Genomic DNA, 20000 nt, shown 5'->3' on the forward strand with positions numbered 1-20000 from the left:
CCACCTGTCTCTGGTGGACAAAATGCCTGCTCACCTGCTTCCCGAGCACTAATCAGAGGCACTATTTAAGCTTGTCTTTGCCAGTCAGTCGCCCTGTGCTGACTTGTTTCATGCCTTGCCATAGTTTCGTGCTTCATGCCATGCCAAGTAAGTTTTGTTTGATTTATGTTCTTAATCTGTTTATGCGTTAGCTTTGTTTTTTAGCCCAAGTTGTGCCTCCGCTGTGAGCGATTTTTGTTTGTATCTTTTTTTTTGTTAAAATTAAATCATGTTTTTACCTAAATGCAATGTCCCGAGTAGTCCGTCTGCCTTCCTGGGAGAACGACCCCGCAGCAGGCTGCGACCCCCCCCCCCATCGTGACATACAATACTTCTTACCATTAATGCGACTTCTTGAACAGGTGCGGTAGAAAACGGATGGATGGATTTAAATGCCTGATAATTTTGGGAATTTTGCACGTTATTTTTAGCACTGTGATTACCAGCGAAATTATTCATAATTATCGCGTTAAGCAATGTCAGGTAAGATTTATCTGAGAGCCAGATGCAGTCATCAAAAGAGCCACATCTGGCTCTAGAGCCATAGGTTCCCTACCCCTGTTCTAGGAAGTAAAAGTTCCTGAACCTTTGGTAAAAAAAAAACAGGGCTTAATAGGCTGGACAGACATGCTTACACTAAGTTCATGTGTCAATTAAAATAATGATGTTTGTATTATGTGTATGTGAGAATGGACATACATATTTACATAGTCCATCCATCCATCCATCTTCTTCCGCTTATCCGAGGTCGGGTCGCGGGGGCAGCAGCCTAAGCAGGGAAGCCCAGACTTCCCTCTCCCCAGCCACTTCGTCTAGCTCTTCTCGGGGGATCCCGAGGCGTTCCCAGGCCAGCCGGGAGACATAGTCTTCCCAACGTGTCCTGGGTCTTCCCCGTGGCCTCCTACCGGTTGGACATGCCCTAAACACCTCCCTAGGGAGGCGTTCGGGTGGCATCCTGACCAGATGCCCGAACCACCTCATCTGGCTCCTCTCCATGTGAAGGAGCAGCGGCTTTACTTTGAGTTCCTCCCGGGTGGCAGAGCTTCTCACCCTATCTCTAAGGGAGAGACCCGCCACACGGCGGAGGAAACTCATTTGGGCCGCTTGTACCCGTGATCTTATCCTTTCGGTCATGACCCAAAGCTCATGACCATAGGTGAGGATGGGAACGTAGATCGACCGGTAAATTGAGAGCTTTGCCTTCCGGCTCAGCTGCTTCTTCACCACAACGGATCGGTACAACGTCCGCATTACTGAAGACGCCGCACCGATCCGCCTGTCGACCTCACGATCAACTCTACCCCCACTCGTGAACAAGACTCCTAGATACTTGAACTCCTCCACTTGGGGCAGGGTCTCCTCCCCAACCCGGAGATGGCATTCCACCCCTTTTCCGGGCGAGAACCATGGACTCGGACTTGGAGGTGCGGATTCTCATTCCGGTCGCTTCACACTCGGCTGCGAACCGATCCAGTGAGAGCTGAAGATCCCGGTCAGATGAAGCCATCTGCAAAAAGCAGAGACCAAATCCTGCGGTCACCAAACCGGAACCCCTCAACGCCTTGACTGCGCCTAGAAAGTCTGTCTATTGTCTATTGCCGCCTCGGAGCTGTGGCCGCAAGGTAGTTGGTGCTTGTCGGGGCGGAAATCCTAAAACCCCTTGGTGGACACCAGCGGTGAGGGATGCCGTCAAGCTGAAGAAGGAGTCCTATCGCGGTCCTTTTTGGCTCATAGGACTCCGGAGGCAGTGGACAGGTACCGACAGGCCAAGCGGTGTGCAGCTTCAGCGGTCGCGGAGGCAAAAACTCGGACATGGGAGGAGTTCGGGGAAGCCATGGAAAACGACTTCCGGACGGCTTCGAAGCGATTCTGGACCACCGTCCGCCGCCTTCTAGGGTGGACATACTGATGGTGAAAATCAGGTACTTTGAAGCCGTTTTTCGGGATATTGCGTGAAAATTTTGAGAAAAACTTCGAAAAATAAAGTAAGCCACTGGGAGCTGATTTTTATTGGTTTTAACCCCTTCAGAAATTGTGATAATGTTCTTCTTTAAAAATGTGACCCTGGTCAATTTGCTACTTATCACAGCTTTGTGTGCCGAACCCCACTAAATCCCCGTGAGAGCGGGCCCTCAGCGGCGATCCGTACAGATGCACAAACACGTGGGCTCATACCATGCGCAGATAGTTCATGAGGCTGGTGCCGTGTTGCCAGATCTGAGGCGAGGTGCAGCTGAGCGGCTTCACGCCAATTTCCTGACTGCGGTTGAGTTCCCTCACCGCCCCCACCACCACGTGCACCGCGTCGAACATCAGCGCTGACGAGAGCTGCGGGAGCAAGGGGGAGTGGGCGTACCGGGGGAAGGTGATAGGGTTGATGAGGGGGGGTAGAGAGATGGATAGACGATACAAGGGGATGTTTGTTGATTGACGGAATGATTGAGAGGGGGGAAGAAAGGGGGAGGAAACACAGATGGATGGATGAATAGCTGTTATTAGCGAGAATTTCATTGCATCGCGATCCAGCGCCAGGATACTCACGGCGGGGCCGGGGTAGGTCAGGTCGCAGGCCTCGTTCCAGGACAGGTTGAGGCTGCGGATGAACTCCAGGTAGAAGGGATGCGTGGTGTTGAACATGGAGAAGCCCACGATGTTGGACTGCTCGTCCACGACGTCATCCAGTCTCAGGAGGGGGAAGTCCTAGGAGACGACGAGTGAAGTGAGTGACGGCGCGGACGTGCGCGACACATGTTCTTGGACGGGGAAAATACAGTGCAGATGGAGTGTGATGAGCGAGGAGCGAAACAGGAGGGTTGCGACAACATCTAATCTGGAGGGGGATTGACATCGACGAGAGCCGGGGGAGTGGAGAAATGCGCTTTAGTGGAGAAAAAAAAAGCTCAGAGCTTTGTTGTTTTCATGCCCATTTTTCACAGCATTACCAATTACACACAGAGGTGGGTTGAGAAGCCAGAAATTGTACTCAAGTAAAGAGTACTGTTAGAGATGTATTACTCAAGTCAAAGTAAGGAGTAGTCACCCAAATATTTAACTGAGTAAAAGTATGTTGTGAAAAAACTACTCAAGTAATGGGGCGGCATAGCTCGGTTGGTAGAGTGGCCGTGCCAATAACTTGAGGGTTGCAGGTTCGATTCCCGCTTCTGACAACCTAGTCACTGCCGTTGTGTCCTTGGGCAAGACACTTTACCCGCCTGCTCCCAGTGCCACCCACACTGGTTTAAATGGAACTTAGAGATTGGGTTTCACTATGTAAAAGCGCTTTGAGTCACTAGAGAAAAAGCGCTATATAAATATAATTAATTTCATTTGAAGTGAATTATATATACCGGTTACTCATCAGTTACTCAGTACTGATGAGGCGGTATAGCTCGGCGGTACAGCTCGAACCTGCAACTTGAGGGTTGCAGGTTCGATTCCCGCTTCCGCCATCCTAGTCACTGCCGTTGTGTCCTTGGGCAAGACACTTTACCCACCTGCTCCCGGTGCCACCCACACTGCTTTAAAAATGTAACTTAGATATTGGGTTTCACTATGTAAAAGCGCTTTGAGTCACTAGAGAAAAGCGCTATATAAATATAATTCACTTCACTAATTCACTTCAAATGAAATGAATTATATTTATATAGCGCTTTTTCTCTAGTGACTCAAAGCGCTTTACATAGTGAAACCCAATATCTAAGTTACATTTAAACCAGTGTGGGTGGCACTGGGAGCAGGTGGGTAAAGTGTCTTGCCCAAGGACACGACGGCAGTGACTAGGATGGCGGAAGCGGGGATCGAACCTGCAACCCTCAAGTTGGGTTTCACTATGTAAAAGCGCTTTGAGTCACTAGAGAAAAAGCGCTATATAAATATATTTCACTTCACTAATTCACTTCAAATGAAATGAATTATGTTTATATAGCGCTTTTTCTCTAGTGACTCAAAGGACTTTTACATCGTGAAACCCAATATCTAAGTTACATTTAAACCAGTGTGGGTGGCACTGGGAGCAGGTGGGTAAAGTGTCTTGCCCAAGGACACAACGGCAGTGACTAGGATGGCGGAATCAGGGCTCGAACCAGCAACCCTCAAGTTGCTGGCCCGGCCGCGCTACCAACCGAGCTATACCGCCTCATCAGTACTGAGTAACTGATGAGTAACCGGTTTGTTTAATGATGACGGCAACAAGTAATGCACAAAAACATAAGAATAGCAATGTTGGAGCCTATTTATATTATTTATTTAATAATTGTTTTGACAATGGAATCGAATCATGCCAACGATGGATTATTGGATGTTTCAGATAAATTATATAGACTGATTGTTTTCAGCTGCTCACGCTCCTCCTGGTGGGCAACGTCCTCCTCCTATAATTAGGAAGACAGCACAGCTGGGCGCTGCCTTTGTCTGTCCGTCATGTTGAAGGAGTGAGGAGTGATATTGTTTGTTTACCACTAGATAAGTTATTTTGTATTAAATAGGAAGTCAACCACAGTGAATATTTTTGGTTTGTGAAAATAAATTGGAAACATTTTGAATCTACAAGTATCTCCGCGAGTGCTTATTAGGAATTTAGTGTGTCATAAACCTCCTCAAGGCTACTCTGGAATCTATGTTTTTATTTTTTCGAAACCTTTTTGGAACAACAGAGTAGGCGTAACAAGCAATGAACAAATTCATAGCCAGGAATATCTCTTAAGCAACTAAAACAATATCAGAATCAGAAATCAGAAATACTTTAATAATCCCCAAGGGGAAAAATATATTTTGAAAATGTTATCGTTAATATAATATTATATTAAAATATATGAAGTAATAAAATCCATCCATCCATCATCTTCCGCTTATCCGAGGTCGGGTCGCGGGGGCAGCAGCCTAAGCAGGGAAACCCAGACTTCCCTCTCCCCAGCCACTTCGTCTAGCTCTTCCCGGGGGATCCCGAGGCGTTCCCAGGCCAGCCGGGAGACATAGTCTTCCCAACGTGTCCTGGGTCTTCCCCGTGGCCTCCTACCGGTTGGACGTGCCCTAAACACCTCCCTAGGGAAGCGTTCAGGTGGCATCCTGACCAGATGCCCGAACCACCTTATCTAGCTCCTCTCCATGTGGAGGAGCAGCGGCTTTACTTTGAGTTCCTCCCGGATGGCAGAGCTTCTCACCCTATCTCTAAGGGAGAGACCCAAACTCATTTCGGCCGCTTGTACCCGTGATCTTATCCTTTCGGTCATGACCCAAAGCTCATGACCATAGGTGAGGATGGGAACGTAGATCGACCGGTAAATTGAGAGCTTTGCCTTCCGGCTCAGCTCCTTCTTCACCACAACGGATCGGTACAACGTCCGCATTACTGAAGACGCCGCACCGATCCGCCTGTCGATCTCACGATCCACTCTTCCCTCACTCGTGAACAAGACTCCTAGGTACTTGAACTCCTCCACTTGGGGCAGGGTCTCCTCCCCAACCCGGAGGTGGCATTTTCCGGGCGAGAACCATGGACTCGGACTTGGAGGTGCTGGTTCTTATTCCGGTGGCTTCACACTCGGCTGCAAACCGATCCATTGATAGCTGAAGATCCCGGTCAGATGAAGCAATCAGGACCACATCATCTGCAAATAGCAGAGGCCTAATCCTGCGGTCACCAAACCGGAACCCCTCAACGCCTTGACTGCGCCTAGAAATTCTGTCCATAAAAGTTATGAACAGAATCGGTGACAAAGGACAGCCTCGGCGGAGTCCAACCCTCACTGGAAATGTGTTCGACTTACTGCCGGCAATGCGGACCAAGCTCTGGCACAAGTGGACCGCCACAATAAGACAGTCCGATACCCCATACTCTCTGAGCACTCCCCACAGGACTTCCCGAGGGACACGGTCGAATGCCTTCTCCAAGTCCACTGGTTGGGCAAACTCCCATGCACCCTCAAGAACCCTGCCGAGAGTATAGAGCTGGTCCACAGTTCCACGACCAGGACGAAAACCACACTGTTCCTCCTGAATCCGAGGTTCGACTATCCGGCGTAGCCTCCTCTCCAGTACACCTGAATAAACCTTACCGGGAAGGCTGTTTACTTCAATTGTTAGTTTTTCCTTTATTACCTCTTGTGTTATTTATTTTACCCCATATTTGTTCCCACTACCGCACCTTAAGTGAGAGTCTTTAATCTCGTTATGTGCAAATATAATGATAATAAAGTCTATTCTATTCTATATACCAATTCAAGGAAGTACGGTAAAACACTAACATAAAATCTGCTTAGTGAGAAGAATGATCTTACCAGACAGAAAATAAGCAAATATCACCCTTATTTGAGATATTTAATCCTACTTAGATTCCAGTTTTCCCGGTGCATCATCCCACCTCCAGTCATGGTGGCATCCGCACAGCACGGTGTGTAAATATTTAAGGGGCGAAAAAGAGGAGGCAGCGTGAAGGCTGCATTAATTGAAATGCTAAAAAGGGGAGGCGGGTGACGTTGGCATCACCTTCACCTCCATCGCCGTAGTTGTTATGCCTGTTCTGTCCGTCCTCTGCACTTACCACACGTTCCATTCTCGCAACTCACCCGCAACCCCCACCCCTCCGTCTGCTCCTCCTCTGGCTTGATCTAATCCTGCCGGCACCTTTTGTACGCTCATAAAGGACCATGGGTGGGAAGTGAATTGAAAGACAAACGGAAGCGGCGCCGCGGCGGGCTGTTCTATACGCTCGTACCATGGTGGTGAGGATGTACTTGTAGAACGCCGACGTCATCCCCAGCTCCGACGCCTGCAGAGACAAAAAAAGGTTGGCAAAAGGGAAAATGATGAAGGGGGCGGGTGGGATCCGAGGGAGGGGAGATTGATGTTGGGAGAGCAAATTGGGAGCAGAGGTGACATGTTGGGGGACACGGCAGGGGAGCATGGAGGAGAGACGGGAGCATACGTTAATCACAGTTTTACATCGTGGAGACATTAGGCTCAGGGCAAGTTATACTGCACAGTGACTCATGGAAAGCAAATACAAAACTGCTCTGAAACCGGACAAAATACTGCGAATGTGAATGCAAGTCATAGCTGATGGCAGGCTGTTCCTGCTCCTCATGTTGGAGGCCAACCATAGACGCCTCATTGAGGATCCATCCATCTATCTTCTTTCGCTTATCCGAGGTCGGGTGGCGGGGGCAACAGCCTAAGCAGGGAAACCCAGACTTCCCTCTCCCCAGCCACTTCGTCTAGCTCTTCCCGGGGGATCCCGAGGCGTTCCCAGGCCAGCCGGGAGACATAGTCTTCCCAACGTGTCCTGGGTCTTCCCCGTGGCCTCCTACCTGTTGGAAGTGCCCTAAACAACTCCCTAGGGAGGCGTTCGGGTGGCATCCTGACCAGATGCCCGAACCACCTCATCTGGCTCCTCTCCATGTGGAGGAGCAGCGGCTTTACTTTGAATTCCTCCCGGATGGCAGAGCTTCTCACCCTATCTCTAAGGGAGAGACCTGGAAACTCATTTCGGCCGCTTGTACCCGTGATCTTATCCTTTCGGTCATGACCCAAAGCTCATGACCATAGGTGAGGATGGGAACGTAGATCGACCGGTAAATTGAGAGCTTTGCCTTCCGGCTCAGCTCCTTCTTCACCACAACGGATCGGTACAACGTCCGCATTACTGAAGACGCCGCATCGATCCGCCTGTCGATCTCACGATCCACTCTTCCCTCACTCGTGAACAAGACTCCTAGGTACTTGAACTCCTCCACTTGGGGCAGGGTCTCCTCCCCAACCCGGAGATGGCACTCCACCCTTTTCCGGGCGAGAACCATGGACTCGGACTTGGAGGTGCTGATTCTCATTCCGGTCGCTTCACACTCGGCTGCAAACCGATCCAGTGAGAGCTGAAGATCCCGGTCAGATGAAGCCATCAGGACCACATCATCTGCAAAAAGCAGAGACCTAATCCTGCGGTCACCAAACCGGAACCCCTCAACGCCTTGACTGCGCCTAGAAATTCTGTCCATAAAAGTTATGAACAGAATCGGTGACAAAGAACAGCCTTGGCGGAGTCCAACCCTCACTGGAAATGTGTTCGACTTACTGCCGGCAATGCGGACCAAGCTCTGGCACTGATCGTACAGGGAGCGGACCGCCACAATAAGACAGTCCGATACCCCATACTCTCTGAGCACTCCCCACAGGAGTTCCCTAGGGACACGGTCGTGAAGTCCTGTGGGGAGTGCTCATTGAGGAACTGAAGCATATTCTGAAGAACTGCTATGCTGATGACACCCAACTCTACATGCCCCTAAAGCTGACCAACACGCCGACTGTAGTCAGTTGGAAGCGTGTCTTAATGAAATTAAACAATGGATGTCCACTAATTTTTTGCAACTTAACGCCAAAAAAACGGAAATGCTGATTATCGGTCCTGCTGGACACCGACCTCTATTTAATAATACAACTTTAACATTTGACAACCAAATAATAAAACAAGGTGACTCGATAAAAAAAATCTGGGTATTATCTTCGACCCAACTCTTTCCTTTGAGTCACACATTAAAAGCGTTACTAAAACGGCCTTCTTTCATCTCCGTAGTATCGCTAAAATTCGCTCCATTTTGTCCACTAAAGACGCCGAGATCATTATCCATGCGTTTGTTACGTCTCGTCTCGATGACTGTAACGTATTATTTTCGGGTCTCGCCATGTCTAGCATTAAAAGATTACAGTTGGTACAAAATGCGGCTGCTAGACTTTTGAGAAGAACAAGAAAGTTTGATCACATTACGCCTATACTGTATATACCTTTATATACATATATACATACATATATATCTATACTGTATATACCTTTATATACATATATACCTACATATATACCTATACTGGCTCACCTGCACTGGCTTCCTGTGCACTTAAGATGTGACTTTAAGGTTTTACTACTTACGTATAAAATACTACACGGTCTAGCTCCATCCCTATCTTGCCGATTGTATTGTACCATATGTCCCGGCAAGAAATCTGCGTTCAAAAGACTCCGGCTTATTAGTGATTCCTAGAGCTCAAAAAAAGTCTGCGGGCTATAGAGCATTTTCCGTTCGGGCTCCAGTACTCTGGAATGCCCTCCTGGTAACAGTTCGAGATGCTACCTCAGTAGAAGCATTTAAGTCTCACCTTAAAACTCATCTGTATACTCTAGCCTTTAAATAGACCTCCTTTTTAGACCAGTTGATCTGCCGCTTCTTTTCTTTTTTCTCCTATGTTCCCCCTATATTCCCCCTTCCCTTGTGGAGGGGGTCCGGTCCGATGAAACATGGATGAAGTACTGACTGTCCAGAGTCGAGACCCAGGATGGACCGCTCGTCGGGACCCAGGATGGACCGCTCGCCTGTGTATCGGTTGGGGACATCTCTATGCTGCTGATCCGCCTCCGCTTGGGATGGTTTCCTGTGGACAGGACTCTCGCTGCTGTCTTGGATCCGCTTTGAACTGAACTCTCGTGGCTGTGTTGGAGCCACTATGGACTGAACTTTCACAGTATCATGTTAGACCCGCTCGACATCCATTGCTGTCGGTCCCCTAGAGGGGAGGTGGTTGCCCACATCTGAGGTCCTCTCCAAGGTTTCTCATAGTCAGCATTGTCACTGGCGTCCCACTGGATGTGAATTCTCCCTGCCCACTGGGTGTGAGTTTTCCTTGCCCTTTTGTGGGTTCTTCCGAGGATGTTGTAGTCGTAATGATTTGTGCAGTCCTTTGAGACATTTGTGATTTGGGGCTATATAAATAAACATTGATTGATTGATTGAAGAACATGAAGGATATTAAAAGTTGTCTGCTGAGAACTCCAGCATATTTGATATCATTATCCCATACTTGCAGACCCTCCTGGATTTTCCGGAAGACTCCCGAAATTCAGCGCCTCTCCCGAAAATCTCCCAGTACAAATTTTCTCTCGAAAATCTACTGCTTGACATCTCTGTTCCGTAGTATAGCTTGACGCTCACCTTTCGGGAATGTAAACAATGAAACACCGGCTGTGTTTGTGTTGCTAAAGCCGGCCGCAATACACCGCTTCCCGCCAACAGCTTTCTTCTTTGATGTCTCCATTGTTTATTGAACAAATTGAAAAAGATGAATCAACACAGAAGTCCAGAATACTGTGGATTTTTGCAATGAAAACAGACGACTTAATAGCTGGGAACGGTGCTGGCACAAAATGTCCTCTACAATGCGTGACGTCACGCGCACACGTCATCATACCGAGATGTTTTCAGCAGGATTTTTAGGCGCGAAATTTAAAAATGCACTTTAGTAAACTAAAAAGGCCGTATTGGCATGTGTTGCAATGTTAATATTTCATCATTGATATATAAACTATCAGACTGCGTGGTCGCTAGTAGTGGCTTTCAGTAGGCCTTTAAATAAAACATTTTTTGGGTTTGTATGTATTGTGTATGACTTTGTTATTGAAAAAAAGATTCCAAAAAATGAACACCATGGTAACTGTGAGGGTGGACATGATCATGACTGCCGAAAACCAAGTGACACAGCTTCACGCATGTGCGGAATAATCGTGTCTTCCTGAACCGATCATTTATTGACACTGGCAGATTCAACTTGATGACTAAAGACTACTTCCCCGACTATGGCAACACACCGAGTACAAACAAGAATTATTGCATTCTTATAAAAGAGACTCACAAGTCTAAAAAAAAACAAGCTATAACAATTGGAAAACACAGCTAAGATGATCAGTTTAGTGTTAAATGTGGTATTCCATTAGTTAACATTTAACAATATAATCACATAAACACACAAAAATGCCACACATTGGTACCGTTGGGTACTAACACCGATTCCCAGGTACCATATTGATACAAACGTGAAAGTTACCATCACTACTCATTATACTTTACGATGTTCCTATCAGTTTTCACTCTGCTTATTATTTATTCTTTACAGATTATTTTACTCCAAGGATCGCCAACCTGTCGATTGTGATCGATCAGTCGATTTATGGAACCCTACCGGTTGATCGCGAAAATATTAGGAAAAAAAAAAAAAAGGTTTACTATGACATCAGTGATACCCCCAACCGAAAAAGGACCAACATATACGCCATCAGGAAAGCATTTTAACCCCTGAACATCATACATATATATACACACACACACACACACACACACATATATATATATATACATATATATATATATAAACACACACGCAGACAAATATATATATATATATTTATATATATATATATATATATATATATATAAACACACACGCAGACAAATATATATATATATATATATGTATATATACATATATTTATTTATACAAACATCATATATAATATATATATATACACACACATATATATGATATATATACATATATATATACACACACAGACACATACATACACATCATATATATATAATATATATATATATAATATATATAAACACACATACAAACATCATATATATATAATATATACACAGACACACAGACATATATATATATATATATGTATGTATACACATATACATATATATATACACACATACAAACACATACACACACATACAAACCCATATATGCACACACACTCACACACACACACACACAAACACACACACACACACACACACACACATACACACACGCACACACACACACACATTTTCGAATACACAGACACAGTATGTATATACATATTTATATACATACACACACAAACACATAATATATATATAAATATACACACACACATATATATGTATATATGTATGTATATATGTATGTATATATATATATATATATATATATATATATATATATATATATATATATATATATATATATATATATATATATATATTAGGGGTGTGGGAAAAAAATCGATTTGAATACGAATCGAATCGTTTACGTTGTGCGATTCAGAATCGATTCTCATTTTCAAAAAAATCGATTTATTTATTTATTTATTTTTTTAAATTAATCCAATAAAACAATACACAACAATACCCTAACAATGCAATCCAATTCCAAAACTAAACCTGACCCAGCAACACTCAGAACTGCAATAAACAGAGCAATTGAGAGGAGACACAAACACCACACAGAACAAACCAAAAGTAGTGAAACAAAAATGAATATTATCAACAACAGTATCAATATTAGTTATAATTTCAGCACAGCAGTGATTAAAAATCCCTCATTGACATTATCATTAGACATTTATACAAATAAGAAAAAGAACAATAGTGTCACAGTGGCTTACACTTGCATGGCATCTCATAAGCTGGACAACACACTGTGTCCAATGTTTTTGAATCGAAAATATCGTTTTTCAATCAAATCGAAAAGAATCAATATATTATCACATAGTGACCCCAAGAATCGATATCGAATCGAATCGTGGGACACCCAAAGATTCACAGCCCTATATATATATATATATATACATACATACATACACACACATTTATTCACATACACACACAGACATATGTATATATATATGTATATACATACACACACAAACAAATAGTACAGGGGTAGGGAACCTATGGCTCTAGAGCCAGATGTGGCTCTTTTGATGACTTCATCTGGCTCTCGGATAAATCTGAGCTGACATTGCTTAACACGATAAGTAATGAATAATTCCACTTGTAGTCATAGTGTTAAAAATAACATTCAAAATATAAAACATTCTCATGCATTTTTATGTTCAAGAAGTTGCTTTAACGGTAAGAAGTAATTTATTTATTATTGGTTAGTGTGGGGCTTGCCCTCCTGGGGGTTCTTCAGACCACCAAGCACCGACATGAGAGCCTGTTTTAGGGTAAAATACTGCTGTTGTTTTTTTCAATTAGTCTCTCAGTTGCTTTCCAGCAATTGTCTTTTTCTCTTTCGTCCTCACTCGCGCTCTGGCTCCTGCCCCAACCCTGTCTCTCCTCCTGGCTGCTGCTTATAACAGAGCGACAGGTGATTAGATAAAAAAGGCCCAGGTGGGCCGTCTTTCACCTGTCGCTGATTTCGAGGTTGGTCCTGGCAACATCCCGCTTTGCTGCAGGCCCGCAGGCCACGCCCCCTCCACAGTTAGCTTCAGAATAACAATGTTATTACAAAGAATAAGAGACCTATTATAGTTTGGAAATATTGGTCTTACTTAAAAATGCACGCGTTTAGTTGTGTTTAGTGTTAAAAAAAAATATCATATGGCTCTTGGGGAAATACATTTTAAAATATTTGGCTTCTTGGCTCTCTCAGCCAAAAAGTTCCCGACCCCTGACATAGTAGGTATATAAATACACACACACACATACATACATACATACATACATACATACATACATATATATTTATATATATATATACACACACACATATATATACTGTATATAGACACACACATACAAACACTATGTATATATCCAAACACACACGCACGCACGCACGCACGCACACACACACACACACACACACACACACACACACACACACACACACACACACACACACACACACACACACACACACACTATATATAGGGGTAGGGGTTTTTGGCTCGGAAAAGGTTGGTAACCTCTGTTTTTACCAAATCAAGGTGTTGTTTATTATATATCTTGTACCTATTTATTACCATACTTTCAATTTCTTGTATGCCTTGTTTATTACTGAATAACAAGAGCTCAGCACAGCCAGAGGAAGTGCAACTCCTCCACAGTGTTAGTGTGTTCTGCTTATGACACACTCTTAAATCCTTTTAGAAAATGTCAATAAAAGGTTGCAAAACAACACCGGTCGAGCTCTTAGATACGTTTTCAGACATTCAGAAAGGGGAAATGGATGAGTGGCTGTTCTAGCACATCTCATAGTTAGTTGCCTGATTGGCATTTGTGTCAAATTTTGCACTTTTTTATTTCACCCAGCTTCACCCCAGCTACACGGAGTTAGACAGGCTTTACTGTAGCAAAAGTCATCACGTCTGCCACAATCGTGTGTGTTCTACAAACCCCGTTTCCATATGAGTTGGGAAATTGTGTTAGATGTAAATATAAACAGAATACAATGATTGCAAATCATTTTCAAGCCATATTCAGTTGAATATGCTACAAAGACAACATATTTGATGGTAAAACTTAAACATTAACTTTGGAATTTGATGCCAACAACACGTGACAAAGAATAAATACTGATAAAGTTGAGGAATCTTCATCAAACACTTATTTGGAACACCCCACAGGTGTGCAGGCTACAGGTGGGTGTCATGATTGGGTATAAAAACAGAAAATGCTCAGTCTTTCACAAAAAAGGATGGGGCGAGGTACACCCCTTTGTCCACAACTGCGTGAGCAAAAAGTCAAACCGTTTAAGAACAACATTTCTCAAAGTGCAATTGCAAGAAATTTAGGGATTTCAACATCTACGCTCCATAATATCATCAAAAGGTTCAGAGAATCTGGAGAAATCACTCCACGTAAGCGGCATGGCCGGAAACCAACATTGAATGACCGTGACTTTCCATCCCTCAGACGACACTGTATCAAAAACCGACATCAATCTCTAAAAGGATATCACCATATGGGCTCAGGAACACTCCAGAAAACCGCTGTCACTAAATACAGTTAGTCGCTACATCTGTAAGTGCAAGTTAAAGCTCTACTATGCAAAGCGAAAGCCATTTATCAACAACATCCAGAAACGCCGCCGGCTTCTCTGGGCCCGAGATCACCTAAGATGGACTGATGCAAATTGGAAAAGTGTTCTGTGGTCTGACGAGTCCACATCGTGTCATCCGGACCAAAGGGTAAGCGAACCATCCAGACTGTTATCGACGCAAAGTTCAAAAGCCAGCATCTGTGATGGTATGGGGGTGCATTAATGCCCAAGGCATGGGTAACTTACACATCTGTGAAGGCACCATTAATGCTGAAAGGTAACTACAGGTTTTGGAACAACATATGCCTCCATCTTTTTCATGGACGCCCCTGCTTATTTCAGCAAGACAATGCCAAGCCACGTGTTACAACAGTGTGGCTTCATAAAAAGAGTGCGGGTACTTTCCTGGCCCTCCTGCAGTCCAGACCTGTCTCCCATCAAAAATGTGTGGCGCATTATGAAGCGTAAAATACGACAGCGGAGAACCCGGACTGTTGAACGACTGAAGCTCTACATAAAACAAGAATGGGAAATAATTCCACTTTCAAAGCTTCAACAATTAGTTTCCTCAGTTCCCAAACGTTTATTGAGTGTTGTTATAAGAAAAGGTGATGTAAGAGAGTGGTGAACATGCCCTTTCCCAACTACTTTGGCACGTTAATTATTATTTGCAAAAAAATAAAAATAAAGTTTATGACTTTGAACATCAAACATCTTGTCTTTGTAGTGCATTCAACTGAATATGGGTTGAAAAGGATTTGCAAATCTTTTTATTCTGTTTATATTTACATCTAACACTATTTCCCAACTCATATGGAAACGGGGTTTGTAAAATGTGTATTCCACCTCTTTCATGCCAAGAGCAGTTTTGATTTGGGCTTACATGGTAAACAACTCGAATTAATGTTTTGGGGAATGTTTTATCCAGACGCATACATTTGTCCAAATGTTGCCAAGCAGACACGGTGGCTTTCCTGGACATGGTCCACATCGCTAAAAGACAAATCCAAAGAACAGAATCCCTCTGCCATCTTCCACTAGTTTTTTTAAATATATAAACCACCTGCTTGAATATTCCCTTTCTCTTCTCTGACTCTCTCGTCGTCATTTGGGATGTCTTCCCTCTGATTGGCTTGTCCGTAATGTTTTGGCCAAATCTTAACCAATCGCGACTCATCATAGTAAACAACCAACCAATCATGGAATTTCTTATACATCAACCAACCAATCATCATTGATATTTCCTGGATATTTTGTCCCCTGCCAGTGGAGTTGCTTCGCTACGTAGGTTCGATTTTTAAGTGAACCATTTTCAATGGAAAACCGTAGTTTTTACCAAAGGATCAAGGGTGCGCATTACGTCGATCATGAGCTACCGATAGATCGCGGAGGGTGTGTCAGTTGATCGCAAGCCAGGCGTTAAAAAAATATACATAAACATTAGCAATCATCAATCTTTACCAAGACTTCACTTTCGTCAGATGTTTGACATTAGACTTAGACTTAGTCTAGACTAAGTCTAAGTCTAAGTCTTTACCAAGACTTCGCTTTCGTCAGTTTTTTTACATTCTCGGCACCCGAGGATCTTGTGAGATGACGCTTGCTGCTGCGAGCTCATTATCAAGAAAAAAAGAAATCACTGACAGGACGGAGAGAAACACTTTTTATTTCAACAGACCTGCTGTCAAAACTCTAAAGACCGACTGCACAGTTCCTGTCTTCACCATAAAAGACCTGCTTCATCCTGCCTGTGCTAACAAACTAAGAGTCTCAGAAAGCTAGCGTGCACAAGCTGGCAAGCTACGGAGTTTGATGCCAATGTATATCTTATAAAGCTGTAATACCTTTCCTGCTTCCGGCGCCTAGACCGTAGTCGAGGAGCGCAGGGGAGACACTTCTCCAGGGCCGATAGATTGGGCCTTCACAATTACGGACTCCAGGGCAAAATGACGAGTCCGGCGATTAGTTGCAAATCATGGCTTTTTATTTATGTCTTGCACACAGTCAAAATCCCAAACAATAACACTAGCCAGTCCCCCGCCCTCAGCGACCGCTCCCTCTCCTCTCTCGCCCACACACTCACTGACGTCACTCACCTGCTGTCAACACCTTAAAGGGCCACACACACATATGCTACTCTCATAACAAAGTGTTTAAAAAAAAGGGTATGCAAGTTGGACAAATGAGATGCCGAATCTAACCACTTTCATGTGGTATATGAAGTGAAGTCAAATCAGGTTTATATAGCGCTTTTTCCTCAAGTGACTCAAAGCGCTTTACATAGTGAAACCCAATATCTAAGTTACATTTAAACCAGTGTGGGTGGCACTGGGAGCAGGTGGGTAAAGTGTCTTGCCCAAGGACACAACGGCAGTGACTAGGATGGCGGAAGCGGGGATCGAACCTGCAACCCTCAAGTTGCTGGCACGGCCGCTCTACCAACCGAGCTATGCCGCCCACATATGACAGAAAGGAGGACTTTTTTTTTCCTCCATTTGAAAATGCGGAAGTTATCAGCACTACTGTCTGATTCCAATCAATGCAAGTCATCAGAATCAGGTAATACACCAACTTATATTCTTGTCTTCATGAAAGAAAGGAATCTATATGTGTTAAACATGCTTGTATTATCATTAAACACCATTAACTTGTTAACAAAAATGCCTTTTTCATAAATAAATATAAATTATAAATATGAAAGAGGTAGATCTCCTCGACTTGGTCAATTGAAAAGTAGCTAGCCTGCAGAAAAAGTGTGAGCGCCCCTGCAATGGATGATCAAAAACTGTACTCATTATGGGAAAACTGTAGTTGTTGGCAGGTATGGTATATTTTTACAGAGATAAAAAAGACGGATTTCCAACTATCGGGGGAAAAATTACATGCCTGATTATGATAAAGGGTCAATAATAAACAGTAGAAGCATTTAAGTCTCACCTTAAAACTCATCCGTATACTCTAGCCTTTAAATAGAACTCTTTTTTAGACCAGTTGATCTGCCGCTTCTTTTCTTTTTTCTCCTATGTCCCCCCCTCCCTTGTGGAGGGGGTCTGGTCCGATGACCATGGATGAAGTACTGGCTGTCTAGAGTCGAGACCCAGGATGGACCGCTCGTCGGGACCCAGGATGGACCGCTCGCCTGTGTATCGGTTGCTGATCCGCCTCCGCTTGACATGGTTTCCTGTGGACGGGACTCTCGCTGCTGTCTTGGATCCGCTTCGAACTGAACTCTCGCGGCTGTGTTGGAGCCACTATGGATTGAACTTTCACAGTATCATGTTAGACCCGCTCGACATCCATTGCTGTCGGTCCCCTAGAGGGGGGGGGGGGGTTGCCCACATCTGAGGTCCTCTCCAAGGTTTCTCATAGTCAGCATTGTCACTGGCGTCCCACTGGGTGTGAATTCTCCCTGAGTTTTCCTTGCCCTTGTGTGGGTTCTTCCGAGGATGTCGTAGTCGTAATGATTTGTGCAGTCCTCTGAGACATTTGTGATTTGGGGCTATATAAATAAACATTGATTGATTGATTGAATTATTAATTAATATAAATTATTATTAAGATAATTTAAAAGTTCAACTACTGACAGACTTTTTTGTTAAAATAAAGCCAATATAATTTTTTGTGGTCCCTTTTATTTAGAAAAATATCGAAAAGTGTCCAAATAAATTTTGGTACCGGTGCTAAAATATTAGCATCGGGACAACTACCACCATGGTGAAAAGCGAGGTGTGGAGGAGTGTAAGTGAAGTGTTTGTGCTGATGTTAGTGCATCTTGGGATGGCGGGAAGTCTGCAATTATTGAATCAGCAGAGCATCAGCAGCATTACATCATCAGACACTTCCTGACTTGAGCTGCTGGGTCTTCTGAACACCTTAAAGATGCACTTACAGCCCATGAGGAAATACATAGTCACTTGTTGCAATACCGATTGTATTGTACCATATGTCCCGGCAAGAAATCTGCCTTCAAAGGACTCCGGCTTATTAGTGATTCCTAGAGCCCAAAAAAAGTCTGCGGGCTATAGAGCGTTTTCATTTCGGGCTCCAGTACTCTGGAATGCCCTCCCGGTAACAGTTCGAGATGCTACCTCAGTAGAAGCATTTAAGTCTCACCTTAAAACTCATTTGCATACTATAGCCTTTAAATAGACTCCCTTTTTAGACCAGTTGATCTGCCGTTTCTTTTCTTTTTGTCTTATGTCCCACTCTCCATTGTGGAGGGGGTCCGGTCCGATCCGGTGGCCATGTACTGCTCGCCCGTGTATCGGCTGGGGACATCTCTGCGCTGCTGATCCGCCTCCGCTTGGGATGGTTTCCTGCTGGCTCCGCTGTGAACGGGACTCTCGCTACTGTGTCGGATCCGCTTTGGACTGGCATCTCGCGACTGTGTGGATCCATTATGGATTGAACTTTCACAGTATCATGTTAGACCCGCTCGACATCCATTGCTTTCCTCCTCTCCAAGGTTCTCATAGTCATCATTGTCACCGACGTCCCACTGGGTGTGAGTTTTCCTTGCCCTTATGTGGGCCTACCGAGGGTGTCGTAGTGGTTCATGTTGTGGTTTGTGCAGCCATTTGAGACACTAGTGATTTAGGGGCTATATAAGTAAACATTGATTGATTGATTGATTGATTGATTGATTGATGGAAGTGAATGAGAAGGAGGCTCGGCCTCGACGCTGAGCAACCATTGGATGATCTGTCTGAGGCTTAATCACTTTTACAATGACGGGAAAATCAGAAATGTAAACCAGTATGGAGAATTTTGCAATCCTCGAAGTAACGTTTTTAGTGCAAAATCTAGCACCTTCCTATATTGTATTTGTTAGTAGAGACTGCACTCATGTGTAGAGAGTTTGGAAAATGAGCTTCACCTCCTGATACGCCATTACTTTTTTCCCCCTGCGCTTTAAACAATTTTGCGGAGAATTTATGATTTTTTTACAGGTTCACAAGCGTCACATGCCGCGAATAAATTCAGCCTTGTCACATTGAAAGGATGAAAGTGCTGAACGGGTCACGGTGACCGATAAAATTGTTCAGATGAAATCCCAGCATTTCCCAGCATGAGATGTTCCCAAACGAAGTATCCATCCATCTTCTTCCGCTTATCCGAGGTCGGGTCGCGGGGGCAACAGCCTAAGCAGGGAAACCCAGACTTCCCTCTCCCCAGCCACTTCGTCTAGCTCTTCCCGGGGGATCCCGAGGCGTTCCCAGGCCAGCCGGGAGACATAGTCTTCCCAACGTGTCCTGGGTCTTCCCGGTGGCCTCCTACCGGTTGGACGTGCCCTAAACACATCCCTCGGGAGGCGTTCG

The 20000-nt window shown here is 44.4% G+C and overlaps 1 protein-coding gene across 4 annotated transcripts in view; it reads right to left on the minus strand.

Annotated features, from left to right (window-relative positions):
• grik5 (glutamate receptor, ionotropic, kainate 5) overlaps positions 1–20000 on the minus strand; it is a 475370-nt gene that overhangs the window by 83685 nt on the left and 371685 nt on the right. For all 4 annotated transcript variants that reach the window (XM_061915085.1, XM_061915084.1, XM_061915082.1 and 1 more), the window contains 3 exons: positions 6752–6805; positions 2581–2739; positions 2215–2367 (listed from right to left, as the gene is read on the minus strand). In XM_061915085.1, the coding sequence (XP_061771069.1) occupies positions 2215–2367; positions 2581–2739; positions 6752–6805 (366 nt within the window). The remainder of the gene's footprint in view (positions 1–2214; positions 2368–2580; positions 2740–6751; positions 6806–20000) is intronic.

Source organism: Nerophis ophidion, linkage group LG11 (assembly GCF_033978795.1).
Source record: "Nerophis ophidion isolate RoL-2023_Sa linkage group LG11, RoL_Noph_v1.0, whole genome shotgun sequence".
Classification (NCBI taxonomy): Eukaryota; Metazoa; Chordata; class Actinopteri; order Syngnathiformes; family Syngnathidae; genus Nerophis; species Nerophis ophidion.